This window comes from Rhagoletis pomonella, unplaced genomic scaffold (genome assembly GCF_013731165.1).
Source record: "Rhagoletis pomonella isolate Grant_MI unplaced genomic scaffold, Rhpom_1.0 Rhpom_scaffold_00005, whole genome shotgun sequence".
NCBI classification, from domain to species: domain Eukaryota; kingdom Metazoa; phylum Arthropoda; class Insecta; order Diptera; family Tephritidae; genus Rhagoletis; species Rhagoletis pomonella.
Genome location: NW_023458559.1, coordinates 17,901,313 through 17,914,742, shown reverse-complemented (window position 1 = coordinate 17,914,742; position 13,430 = coordinate 17,901,313). Strand labels below are relative to the sequence as shown.

Sequence of the window (13,430 nt, the reverse complement as noted above, 5' to 3'; positions counted from 1 at the left end):
CAAGAGAGTGAAAAAAGTCGATTTTTTTAGCGGGTTCTACGCCATCTTGTTTCACTGGAAAACGAGCGAAAAGTAAACAAAGCAAAGAAAACAGCGAAAACCAAAATTAGTCCAAATTATTGTCAGCCACCTTAAATGCACAATTTAAGTAAAATGATGCAACAAAATGCTTTAAAATGTGTTGTCATGTTGAATTAACTCTTCTTTACTTGAATAAAAGTGTAAAATAGTGGTGCTTGTGATGTAAACAAACGCTCAGCTGACGAACCCGCTTTCGCAAACTTTTTTCTCAAAACTAGTTACAAATACAACGTCGCGTTCTTACGTGATCTTGTATTTTTGGTTCTTGGGTGCTTGTGATGTAAACAAACGCTCAGCTGACGAACCCGCTTTCGGAAACTTTTTTCTCAAAACCAGTTACAAATACAACGTCGCGTTCTTACGTAATCTTGTATTTTTGGTTCATGCCAGCTGGTGTCAACCCACTTAATGATGCCACCTGTTTCTTATATGTTATGTGTATAAAACACGCATCAGTGGAACAAACGACACATTTGTTCAGACAATTTAAGTCCTGAAATCTTAAAAAATCTGAAACTGGTTCACATTTACAAATTTAAGATAATAAGATATTTGTTTAATGCATTTTTGTTTGCCCTTTTATTAGCTACCAACAATCCACAAAAGCGAACGCATTTAGCGTAATTTCCAATTCGTTCATAGGGCAACGCTGTGTCCCATTGCGAGCAAATATTTACTAAAAACGCAGAAGTGAAAAGTAACAAAGCCTTGTGAAAATTTAGTTTATTTATTAAGCAATAGAATTACAAGGATGTCGTGGTTTAATGTGTGGACGGGCATCAAAACTAAAACATGCAGATATCTTTTACAACGCTATTTGGGCCAGTTTTTGGAAGAAAGACTTAACCTGGAGCAGTTGAAGGTGGACCTCTATAATGGCAAAGCCACAGTGAAAAATGTTTCTTTAAATATAGATGCATTAAATAAGCTATTTGAAAGCCATGGATGGTCTGTGGAAGTTATAAGCGGCCATATTGGACTTCTAACTGTGACTGTGCCTTGGAACGCTTTAATGTCAAACAGCAGCTACATTGAGATTTCAGACGCTGTTATTTCAGTAAGGCCAGTACAACGACAAAATAATGGAACGTCTATGTTGGAATCAATGTGGTCGTCAGCTAGCAGTTCTATGCAGTTGGCGGAAGAATGCATGATGCAGAACGACGATGAAAATGAAGAAAATTCAGAAGCAAACAACAAGTCAATTCCTGGCCTTGAAAAGTTCGCTGAAACCATAGACAATATATTGAATCGCATTAAAGCTTCGTTTACAAATACTGTTTTGCGTTTGGAATATCAATCGTCAGATAGTTCCAAAACGATATCACTATGCTTCGAAATTAACAAGTTGATGTACGAAAATGAGACTGGCTGCGAAAGGCATCCTAAGGAATCTTATATGGAAGGACGTCGAAACGATAATCCAAACTGCCGATTGCCAACGTCCAGTAACGTAGATGAGCAACAGGGAAATATATACTTGCTGCCAATGTTCGCTAAACACAACATAAGCATAAGTGGCTTGCGTTTGTGTACAGAAGAGCAGAAGACAAGTGCCGGAGCCTCGCGCTACATCAGTGTAGATATATCGAAAACTGGTGATATTCCCATACTCGAAATTAATGAACACTTAAATATACGAATCAAAATGAAACAGTCGGAGAATATTAACGGACCAAAAGTTGTTATTAACACCGAAATGGGTTCAGTTTACACTTTGATCACCCCCAGGCAAATACACCTTATTCTTAAACTAATGGACGCATTCCAGGACGACAGTTGTGACATTCAAGCAGAAGAAAATCTTGAAGTAATTGCCTTTAACGACTACAAAATGTATCATAAAAGAGACGAGCTGGTGGAACTTGGAAATTGGATTGATTGTGAAGCTACGCCAACTAATAGAGACACATTACATCATTTACGGTTTGATCGAATAAAAGTTTTACCTAAAGGATATTCTCCTCCTAGTAGTTCAGTTAGCTCCAGTAGCACTGTAACTGGCTTGTCGAAGCTTCAACGAAAAACATCAAGTTTAGAATATTCAGGAGAAATTTTAAATTTTTCCCTTAAAATATGCTCATTTGTTTCTATAATACTAATAGAAGACATTTTGGTTGAGAGTTCCACCAACAACCAAAGTCCCTTAAATAAAACCAGCGAGCAAAATATGACGCGCTTTGCCAACACATTTTTTGAAAACTTAAGACGAGTTGTAGATAAAAACATGGACTCAAGTAAGTTAACAGATGGAAAAAATCACTTATTTATACGAGTATTCCCAATAATTTCCGAGGGAAGCCAACATAGGATCAAACATATGCTGCTATCTAAATTTAATATAATTGCGCAAAAGTTGGATTTATTTGAAGTCTTAAATGGAAAGTCCTCTGAGTTAATAACTTTCGATCGAGCTGATGGATTCAATGGTGCTGATGTTTCTATAAGCATAAAATCAGATATCAGTTCCAAGATAATCGATATAGCGCTGCAAAAATGTGAGTTAGAAGTTGATATTTCTATATATGATCGACTCAGTGCAATTTTGGGACCTTCGCCATTTGCTACGTTTTCTTCATACAATACGCGCTGCTACTACTCGAAGCAGGAGACGCAAAAATTAACACTCACTACAAATTTAACGTCGACATCGTTGGAAGTGAAGGTACGATTTCCAATATTTGATGCTAGGCCGATTCACGATCCAAATCGCGTACCATGGTGGCAACAAAACGTTCGTCGTGACTTTTTATTAATTTCATTTAATTATGTGAGTATAAAAATTGTATCTGGGGTGTGCGAACTACTTTCAAACGAGCTTAACGTCTATTACGTTGAAGACAACTTAGAAGATAAAGTCTGGGTTTTAAAAACTAGCTCCAGCTCAGACCAAGCAAATGCGTTGGATTACGTTAAAATTACTGTCACAATCCCTGACGAACATTATTGGACTAAGTTGAAAAAGAGTTGTTTGGATAAACGAATGTACGGCAACAGTTCAAGAGCACATTCAGATAGACTACCATTTAGTGCAAAACGCGTATGCAGAGAAAGCGATACGTTGCACAATAAACGAGACAATACGGAGTCAGAAACTATTTTGCTTCCCGGCGAAACTGAAGAATTGAAAGAATTCTGCAGCGCCACAATGCGAACGTCAAAAATTCAAGTTCAAATAAATGTTCCCAATGTTGAAATTGTACTAGGATCAAAAAAATTTTATGAAGTCATATACAATCGCTTCAATTGCGATCTCTTCATGTGGGAGCCAAGTTCACCCATTTTAAATGCTCTCCACGTAGATAGTACAGAAAATAAACAGAGCATATACAATATTTCAGTTACACCAGCGGCCAGATTAAGAAACATTAATGATTCCTATTTGTCTGATTTTGAGGAAAGCGACTCAAACGGAAGTCACAAAATTAACCTTAAAAATATCTCAATGGCGGAGAGCATATATTTCTCAATACATGATCCTATTAAATCACAAGAGTTGGAACATGAAGAACCTGATTTTCAAAAAAGCAAATGTTCTGTAGAAATTTTTATACAAAAAGGATCCGTTGGACTATTTCTACCTATACGTAATAAAGAAAATCTTATTATACCTGAGGATGTGGGTAAAATTGACATTAAGGTGAATGAGCTTAAAATATTTTCTGTTAGTGGATATAACGAAAATAGAAATTTGTGCTATTTATGCCTCGAAGTAGGCGATGTTAAAATGGATCATTGCGGTCTAATACATGAAATGTATACTAAGCTTTTTGCATGTGGCTCTACCGAATCTGATCGATATATGCGAAAGACCATTTATAAAACTCCCGAGGGCTTGTCAAAGTCAAATCAACCAATAATGAACGAAAGACAGATGATGTCCTTGGTGATAGAAACAAAACGTGTGACTGATCAGAGGATAAAACGATTGAGGGTTACTACCAGCATTCAACAGGCAACCCTACGATATAATTCAATGTTATCCAACCAATTTTGGTTGCACCAACTTATTGACTTTCTTGATGTTGTCGATTATCCTATAGAAGGTTACGCGCCATACGGTATAATCACGGAAATGCAATTGCATCTGTGGAACTGTGCAATCGACTACAGACCATCAAATTTTGACTACAGAGCTCTTTTGGAATTAGGTGCTTTTACGATTAGCAGCAATGTTATATCTTCGGTGAATGGATGCAATCTGAGGTTTATAATTGAAGAATTTATTCTCTCCATAGCACCTTGCAAGGAATCAACCAAACATGAAAAAATACTAATTGAATCGAGGTATTTAGTACCAGTACTTGATATAGGACTGTTCGACATATCGTTAAGGTTAAATGAAAACTCGTCAGGAAAGCATCCTAAATTTGATCTGAGATGTTCGGTGAACGATGCACATTTAAGAACTTGCAGCGATTCTGGAAAAGCCCTGGCACAACTCATTGAACACTTGGCTATGGATGGAGACTCTCTTGAAACTGATCAAAATGAGACAGGTGGAACTTCCCAGAAATCCGAAAATTATGAAATTGAATCCAGTTTTCTAGATGAACCAAATCAATCTCAACAAGAGTGGCAACAAGAAAGGGTAAATTTAATGATGGCAGAGGCGCTCCAAGAAACTGTCACAATAAGCGTTTCGCCCTCAACATCGAAGAACCCTGGTTTTACTGATCACGGCATTGAACCATACTATTTTCCAGATGAAGAACAGACTAACCCATCAGACCTCGAATACGATGAAGGTAATGAAATTTCCGAAATTCTTAACTTTGAACATCATGTCATGTCGACATCATATTCAGCAGCCGAACCTAGTACAGATGTGCTGCCGCAGGTGAAATCTGATTTGGGCGATGTAAACCTGGAACCAAGACACAACGTGTATCCGCGCAGGCCCCAAGAGGACGAATATTGTGTTATTTCTGAAAATGAGAGACAGCTGGTGTCGCAATGTGGAGTTCGCGACGTAAAAGTTTGCGAAGATCCGCTGCGAATTGTAGACAATCATTTTTGTTTGCCTTCTAACAAGATCGATTTGCTCAAATCTCCATATGATTTTCCTATCCCTGTTTCCCGTTATACGCTTTGCGAAATGACTTTCACTTGGCATTTGTACGGCGGCAACGATTTCATATCAATCCCAGAGAATATGAGCGCAACAAGTGAAGCCAGTCACTTGCGTATGTCTGATGCTTATAAACACGGCGTCTCATATTCAAAAGCAGATAATAGCGTTCATGGTGCAAATAAACCGAAAGATCTATCATGGAAAACAATTGGCGGGGTACAGCGAAATCATGGGGTCATCGTCGAAATTCAGCTTACAAAAGTTCGCTTATCATATGAAATATATCCAAACTACACAGCCCAAGCTTCGCGTCAAGTTTTAGTTATAAACGATATTGAAATAAGGGATCGCTTGCAGTCGTCCGAAATAAATAAATTTCTATATCATCCCAGCACAAGGACTACATCGCATAAAAGTCCGCAACAAATGGTGGTTATAAAAGCTCTACATGTTCGACCAAATCCAAAGCTCAGTGCAGCAGAAGAGTGTTCACTTCGGATATCGTTGCTGCCGATGCGGCTCCATATCGATCAGGACACATTAATTTTTTTGGCAGACTATTTCACTAATATGGGAAATAACATGAAAGAGGCACATGCTACGGACAATCCGCCTCCAGAAGCGCATGCCCCTGTTATGGATGTTGGGCCATCTGAATTAGAGAACGAACTACAAGCAAGAAAACTAATATCGACGAATCTGGAATTACTCGAAAATGAGGTAATGAATAAATCGCTGGCACAAATGGAAGCAAAAGAAAAACATTCGCCAATTTACTTTCGCGAGGTATTATTTAGTCCAGACGTGCCAATACGTTTCGATTACCACGGACATCGCGTTGAGTTGTCACGCGGCCCAATTGCAGGGCTGTTGATGGGTTTGGGCCAGTTACAATGCTCCGAAATCCGGTTAAAAAAAATTATTCACCGTCGTGGATTCCTAGGCATTGAAAAGTTAGTAACATATCTATGCAAGGAGTGGTTGAAGGATATTAAAAGGAATCAATTACCAAAAATTTTGAAGGGTGTTGGGCCAACTTATTCATTTGTGCAATTTATACAAGGTGTAATTGATCTATTTCGCCTACCGATTGAGCAATATCAAAGGGATGGTCGCATAATCCGAGGACTTCAGCTCGGCGCACAAAGTTTTACAGCCAGAACTGCTCTCGCTGCGCTCGAAATAACATCACGTATCATTCAACTTTTACAGTTCACAGCTGAGACAGCCTTTGATATGGTGTCTTCTGGGCCTTCCGTTGGAAGAGTGCGCAAGCATCGTAAGGATAAAAAGAAACGAGCGCAACGACCAAAAGACGTACGAGAAGGAGTGACAAATGCGTACCTGATAGTGAAGGAGGGGATAAATGATTCCGCTGCCAATCTCATAGAAACAGCTGTAGCAGAGCACGATCAAAATGGTTATACGGGAGCTGTAGGAGCTGTAATGAGACAAATACCGCAGCTGGTAGTTTGCCCAGCAGTTTTGGCCACTCAGGCTACAACCAACATCTTGGGAGGAGTTAAAAGCTCTCTTGTACCTGAAGCTAAAGTTGAAGCTCGTGAAAAGTGGAAAACGGACAATGATTAAATTTTCTCTTTCATATGTATTTATACATAACTATGTAATTGATTAGATAAGTATGGTGCATTCTAATAAATAGATTTTATACGTTTGAATGAAAATACAACGATTAAAGTGTCCAATGATTATTTAGATTTGCATTAGTTTTTTTTTTTTTGAACTAAAAATGGTTATCCTTGTTAATTAAATATACATTTCGTCGAAATAACTTTTTTTTTGTATTATCCCAGTAGAACTTGGGAGCATCGTACGATTGCTCGGTGAGTACTCCCTTGGGAGTATACGAATACTCCCCATTGCTCCCTATGCTTCTGTGTATAAGCATGTAATTTTGTATACTCCCTTTAACATTGGATGTCCTAGGAGGGGGAGTAATCCCTTTTACCTCCTAAACAAGCAATCAGGGAGCACACACAGAATTATCATCCCACAAACCTCCTAATGGAGCAATACGGGAGTACTCCCTTAGTTACCTCCCAGAAACCTCCCAAAAAGACAACAAGGGAGTGCACATAGAAAACATCCCACATTCCTCCCTAACGAGTAGTAAGGGAGTACTCCCATAAGAGTCATCCCGGAAGGCTCCTGTACGAGTAATAAAAGAACGCCTCTATACTCCCGAATTCCTCCTCATGGAGTAATGGAAGACTACTCCCACATTGCTCCATAACGAGCATTTTACATAAGCTAAAAAGATTTTGCTTTTTACGCAATTCATTTATTTAATTTTTTAATCATATACATATATACATACTTATGCACATAAATACAAGATTTAAGCTGATTATTACAAAAACAGAAAAAAACATAAATAATTATTATTACAATATTAACTAAAATTAGAAAACGGATATCGAACAGTAATGACAAACTCAAACATTATACATACATACATATATACTATTACACAATCCACAAGATAAGTGTGGCGAGGATGATTTCCTGGAAAAGTTATTTAACTTGTATTCACCCGGGAGTGGACCAAACGATTCACGTCTTGAAAAATTTCCGGCTGTACCCAGTAAATTTTCTGGGCGGGGCAAGATTGCAACGCTAGAACTTAGACGCCTTAATTGCTGGCCCCGTAATCTGAAATATATTTTGAGTTAAATAATACAATCATTTATAAGTTTAAACAAATGCTATCATACATACCAGCGGCTCGAAAGATTTGCTCTCCAATTAATTTGATTGTTTCCTGATTTAAATTTTTCAATTAGAAATACATATGTATGTAAGTATGAATGTACACATCAGTTATCTGTTTTGCTTTCTTCATACATTTTCCAAAAACACAAAATTATGTTGAAGAAGGTGCGTATAGCTCTCCTATCAATTAAAAAGAATACTCCTGGATTGCTCGCTTAGGAGACATCGATTTTTGCTCCTAAGCGAGTAATAACGGAGTACAAAACCAACAAATCTCGCTTATTGCTCCCAAATCATGCCTCAGGGAGCATTCTTTAATTGCTAGCTTAGGAGATGTCCCTATTGACTCCTAAACGAGTAATAAGGGAGTAAAAAGTCCACAAATCTCTCTTATTGATCCGAAATCAGGTCAAGGGGAGTACTCTTTTATTCCTCACTTAGGGAGATCTCCATTCAAGTTCTAGTGGGATGGCAAATGTCGCAGACTCAGTATGAGCGTGTGTGAATCGGTAACAAAGTTCGCGGCAAGTAAATTTTTGACAAGTTTGAGGTGAATAAAATTTCAGTAGCCCATAGGGCTAGTGAAATTTTTGACAAATGCATAGAAAATTTTGACAATTGCAAAGATTGCTGCTGTGTGTAATTTTTCGTAAAATAAAAGCTTAAGTTGATGAACTGCAATCAATGATGGTAGATGTTTTCTTAAAATATTAATTTCACTAAATTTGTAATAGTTTATTGCGCATAAATCTGCGGTTATGAAAAATTTACTGCTGTCAAAAAAGATTTCATTTCACACAGCAGATTGGCAAAACTGTCTCACCATAGTACAAATATTATTCAACAGCTTTCCCCATAGAACTTTGCTACCGATTCACACACGCCCAAGGCGCATCAATTACAGGTGATAGCGAAAGAAGCTATGCTTCTTCTTATGGGCACGCTTGTGTCAAATTATCGTCTGTTTTGCTTTATTTACATCTCCGCGTATACATACACATATACGTCTATATATACCCTGCAAACAAATGCTCCCGAAATCTTTAAAAGTGTCGGAAATTTGCTACGATTCTTTTAGAAATCTTTAAAGAAAAACATATGAAGTGGTTGACAAGAACTAGTAAAGAAATTTCTGTACGATTTCTTAAAGTAAATTATAAAAAAAATTGTGAAACCTTTCAGAATTCTATGAAATCCTGGTATGCAGGGTATACATGTACATACGAATATTAATAGATAAAGAAGATGTTGATGACACAAGGAGTTCATACCAACGGTAAATGTTGTTTTTGTACGATTGCTACAACCTGTAGTTGTTGAATCATGCACACGCCCTATATCCAGTAAAAAAAACTGTGGTGAAGTCCTTTATGGGGATAAAGTTTCCAGAGGTGAAATTTTAGGTAGCACACAATTTCTTACACGCATGGTTGCTTTTCAGCACTCATGAAAGAAACTTAAGAAATATTTGAAAAAAAAGTTCATATAGTACATTAATTTTGAAAGAAATACCATATAATGTATGTACTCTGGTTAATAATATCAAAAAATGTATTAGAACCACCGTTTAATGTTATATTTGATACAAATTAATATTGCTGCCCCGAACGCTCTGCGCCTTGCCACTGAATAATAGATTTACTTAAAATTACATCCCTGGTCCTTGTTCTTTCTGTATCGCATCGTGGTGAATTCATATTTCTACGAAATTTTACAACAAAACAAAACAAAGCAAGTATTTTATTTGCTAATTTTTGCGATTTCTATTGTTTAATGTAAATTTGTCTTTTTAGGATATGTCGAGCCAACAAAGAAGGCGCAGTTTGGAAAATTTAGTAATTAGTAATGAAGTAGCTGGCATATTTGGAAAATTATGCCGATAAACAGGATGGAATTTGGGAAAGTAAGTGCATGGTTGCAGCATATCTATGTATAAAAGTATTTAATTAAATTGTTTATAGAAATGTTATAAATCGAGTGGCTCATTTACGATGTGCTCCAAACATTTGGCGAACTTTTTTTCGCCTTTTCAACGTGCTAAGTAACAAGTTAAGATGACTGCCATCATGGGCCGGTAAGAAACCGCAAGCAAAGGGCAGACAACCTTCCAGGAAGCTGCCTCCTGTCCCCGAGCCGAAGCTGCAGTTCAGCAAGAGCAGGTCAGCAAATTGCTACCCTGATCAAACGTAAACTAAAGCGCTCTGCTGTGATTGCACTCCGTAAATGTGAAAACTTGGTGCATGCTGAGAAATATCAAACAAGAAAACTCGGTGATGGACGCCGTGAGATGGAGTAACGCTGTGTGGCAAAGAAATGCGGCCAATTCGACGGGCCTGAAAAATCCAAATTGGCTTTTGTGATCCGCATCCGCGGTATCAACAAAGTTGCACAACAAGTCCGTAGTTTTACAGTTCTGTCTTCGCCACATTAAAACGGTGTGTTCATCAAATTGAGCAAGGCAACCATTAATATGCTACGTATGCCGAACCCCTATATGGGGTTATCCAAATCTTAAATCAGTTTGTGAATTGATGTACAAACGTGGAATGGTCAAGCGTGTCCCAATCTCTGCTTTGTGATCGAACGCAAATTTCGCGAAGCGCGTTGATTCACTTCACTTCAAGAAAGCCCCCAACTTCCTGTTGCTATTCAAGCTCAACACATCAACCCGAGGCTGGCGCAAGAAGGCTTATCACTACGTTGAGGTTGGTGATTTCGGTAGCCGTGAGGATAAGATCAACAAATTGCTGCACAAGATGGCTTAAAGAAATTGTTGTCTTGTATTTAAGGCGACAATATAATTTGGCACATCTTCAAAAGACGCTCAAGCAAAAAAAAAAAGAAAATTAAAAAATTCCTGAAGTTGCCTTTTCACGGGTCGATTTCTGTGGACTGGAAAATTTACTTAAGATATCGACTAGCCAAAACGCTTACATTTTACGGTTGAATTGCAATTTACACGGGTAGATTTTGGTTAAACGATAAAAATCGACCGTGTAAAGGCAGCTTAAATAACGTTCAAATTAATCACCCCCTTTGAGATGGAAAATACCAATAACCATTTCATAATTTCGAAAATTATTCCATTTATATTTGTTCTTGCATTTTCCACACCACTTGTGAGGTATGCTTTTACGCGCGTTACCGATTTTTTGTAATGTGCTCGGTTGCCCAGGAGGCCTATTTTCACCTTTACAACTTAACTTAAACAATTAAAACTAAAGCATGCAATATATAAAGAAAATTAAAAGTTGTCTTACATCTAGTAAACTTAAAAAATTGCACATTAAATTCATTTTTCATTATAAAATAAAATTAAATATCACAATTCAGTTTACAAAATGTGGTCTGTTTGCACCCACAGTAAGTTCCCACGAAGCCTAGCCTAAATTCAGAATTGAAAAAAAACGAGCAAATGGGGTCGGAAACTACTAGCCCTAAAAGCACAATGTGGAAAATGTTTGAAGAGCTGCGAAATTGTATTGCAATAATAAAAATAACAGTGCATAAATTGGAAAAAATGGTTTTTGTTTTGCTTTATAATTTTTGGGAATATTGGTTCAGATGGAATTTTTTTATTTGTTTGGTTTTTCAGCTCGTTAATGATGCACCCAGGGTTGCATTTACTGTCTATGAAAATATTTCGTGAAGCGTTCCAAAATTAGCTCCGAGGTACTAAAAGTTGGTTAAGCTTAAATGAAATAGTTTTTTATTAAATATTTATTCCTGGTATTTAGTAAAAAACATCAATACTAATGTATGAAAAACAAAACATCAATGCTAATGTATGAAATGAAGTAAATAAAAAATCTACGAATACATTCCATGAATATTTTGTCATAGAGCCATTATTAAATTTAGACATAACTTTGTCAGGCGTTGGTACCTACGTATATAGAATTAATGCGTTGGAGAGAGATAAATATACAAGTTCAACGCGCTAATTTAGGCATCCTTGTATGTATATACCGGTTACTCGTCTGGCATATACTCCAACTGCGAAAATAATGACAATTGTAATTTATGTAGATCCCTGGATAAAAGATTGTCACAAGTTACTTTCGGTAACTCACGATTGAAGTTTGGAATGCAATTTCTCAGAAACACGACTACAGATTTTCTCCAAAGTGTCGGAGAATGCTATGTACTAGTTCATGAAATTCTTAAATTATCTTATTTTTTTTAGTTTAGTGTCAACCATTTATGAGTTTAATAAAATTTTGTCGTATACGACATTTGTCAAAAAATTTGCAGTCAGTTTTAGTGATATACGCCAAAATGTGATAACAATTTTTATAAATTAACCATACTTTTTACTAATCAGCCTAATCGTGAGTTTCGCCCGAACAAAATTTCGCCAACAATTTTTTCATCCACCTGTAGTGAACACACGCAAACGAAAAGTGACCCGGTTCTAGAAAATGAAACTCATGATAAAGCTGAATATGTCGGAAACTAAAGAAGAACAGATAACTCTATTTAAAAGATCTTGATTAGTTTAGTACGACAGCAATACTAACGCAATTTGTACCAAATAACCGAAAAAATTTTAGTCAATTAGTCGGAAACTAAAGAAGATATCCAAAAACCACAAATTGTCAAAATGACGCTTCCGGCAATTTTCCATCGAGGCGACGATATTTGAATAGCTTTGTGTAGTTACCAATAGTCAGTACTAATTTGTATTGGAACCTGCAAACTTTTACTGGAAAAGTGTATGATAACCCAAAAATTTGCAAGAGAGCACTGAATCGAGAGCGTAACAACACGAGAGAGCTGCAAATTCTTGCTAGTGAAATTTTTACTAGCAGAAATTAGCTAGCAGAAGAAGAAGAAGAATAAATGTCAAAAGAATATATAAAAAGTGGGGTTACTAGCTCAGTTGATTTTGTGTATGTGTTTCGCCGCACGGCTTCTGATATCAAATTGAAAAATTGTTTGAATTTCTACTCACACTTACAGGTTTTAACAGTTTATGCCGCCAAAGCAAAAACAAAATACATGTAAATTTTTGTTTTTGTACTCCTGCAATCACCTTATATTGATTCGCCTTGGCACAAACAAAAGTAAAATGAGTGGAAACAAAAATATTAATGATGTACTGGACAGTGTTAGTGCTTGTGTGTAAAGCAAAGAGTTTAAAACTGATTTATAAATAGTAAAATGTTTACAGCAGATTGTCAAAGCAGTGCAACAACTGTTCACTTGCAAGTTATTGCTAGTTTTGTGTTCAATAAGTTCTTCTGCTAGTTTTCTCTTCTTCTCAATTTAACGCTCTATTTTGCTTTTACGCTCTCGCTGCAATGTTACTGTTACTATACAAACCTAATGTTACTCGCATATTTTCGAGCCTGTATGTACATTTTCGGGAAAAAGGTTAAAAAGTGTATCCATCTGCTGAAAAGATATTTTCGCAGATTCACAATTTATTTAAAATAAATCTATTAGCCCAATCTCCAATTCCATGTGAATAAATCTCCCCAGTGCTTAAATAATTTTCACCACATTAAATAGCTGCACAACACCCTAATTGCCGAAAAAA

The 13,430-nt window shown here is 36.8% G+C and overlaps 1 protein-coding gene across 1 annotated transcript; it reads left to right on the top strand.

The window, feature by feature from the left end:
• Positions 1 to 511: 511 nt before the first annotated feature.
• LOC118738745 (autophagy-related protein 2 homolog B) lies at positions 512 to 6,845 on the top strand. Its single transcript, XM_036469678.1, has one exon. The coding sequence runs from the start codon at positions 833 to 835 to the stop codon at positions 6,743 to 6,745; it is 5,913 nt and encodes a 1,970-aa protein (XP_036325571.1). The 5' UTR covers positions 512 to 832; the 3' UTR covers positions 6,746 to 6,845.
• The last annotated feature ends 6,585 nt before the right edge of the window (positions 6,846 to 13,430 follow it).

Bases quoted from the DNA above. Each gene is read 5' to 3' on its own strand.
- LOC118738745 (XM_036469678.1), top strand. From the start codon at position 833: ATGTCGTGGTTTAATGTGTGGACGGGCATCAAAACTAAAACATGCAGA.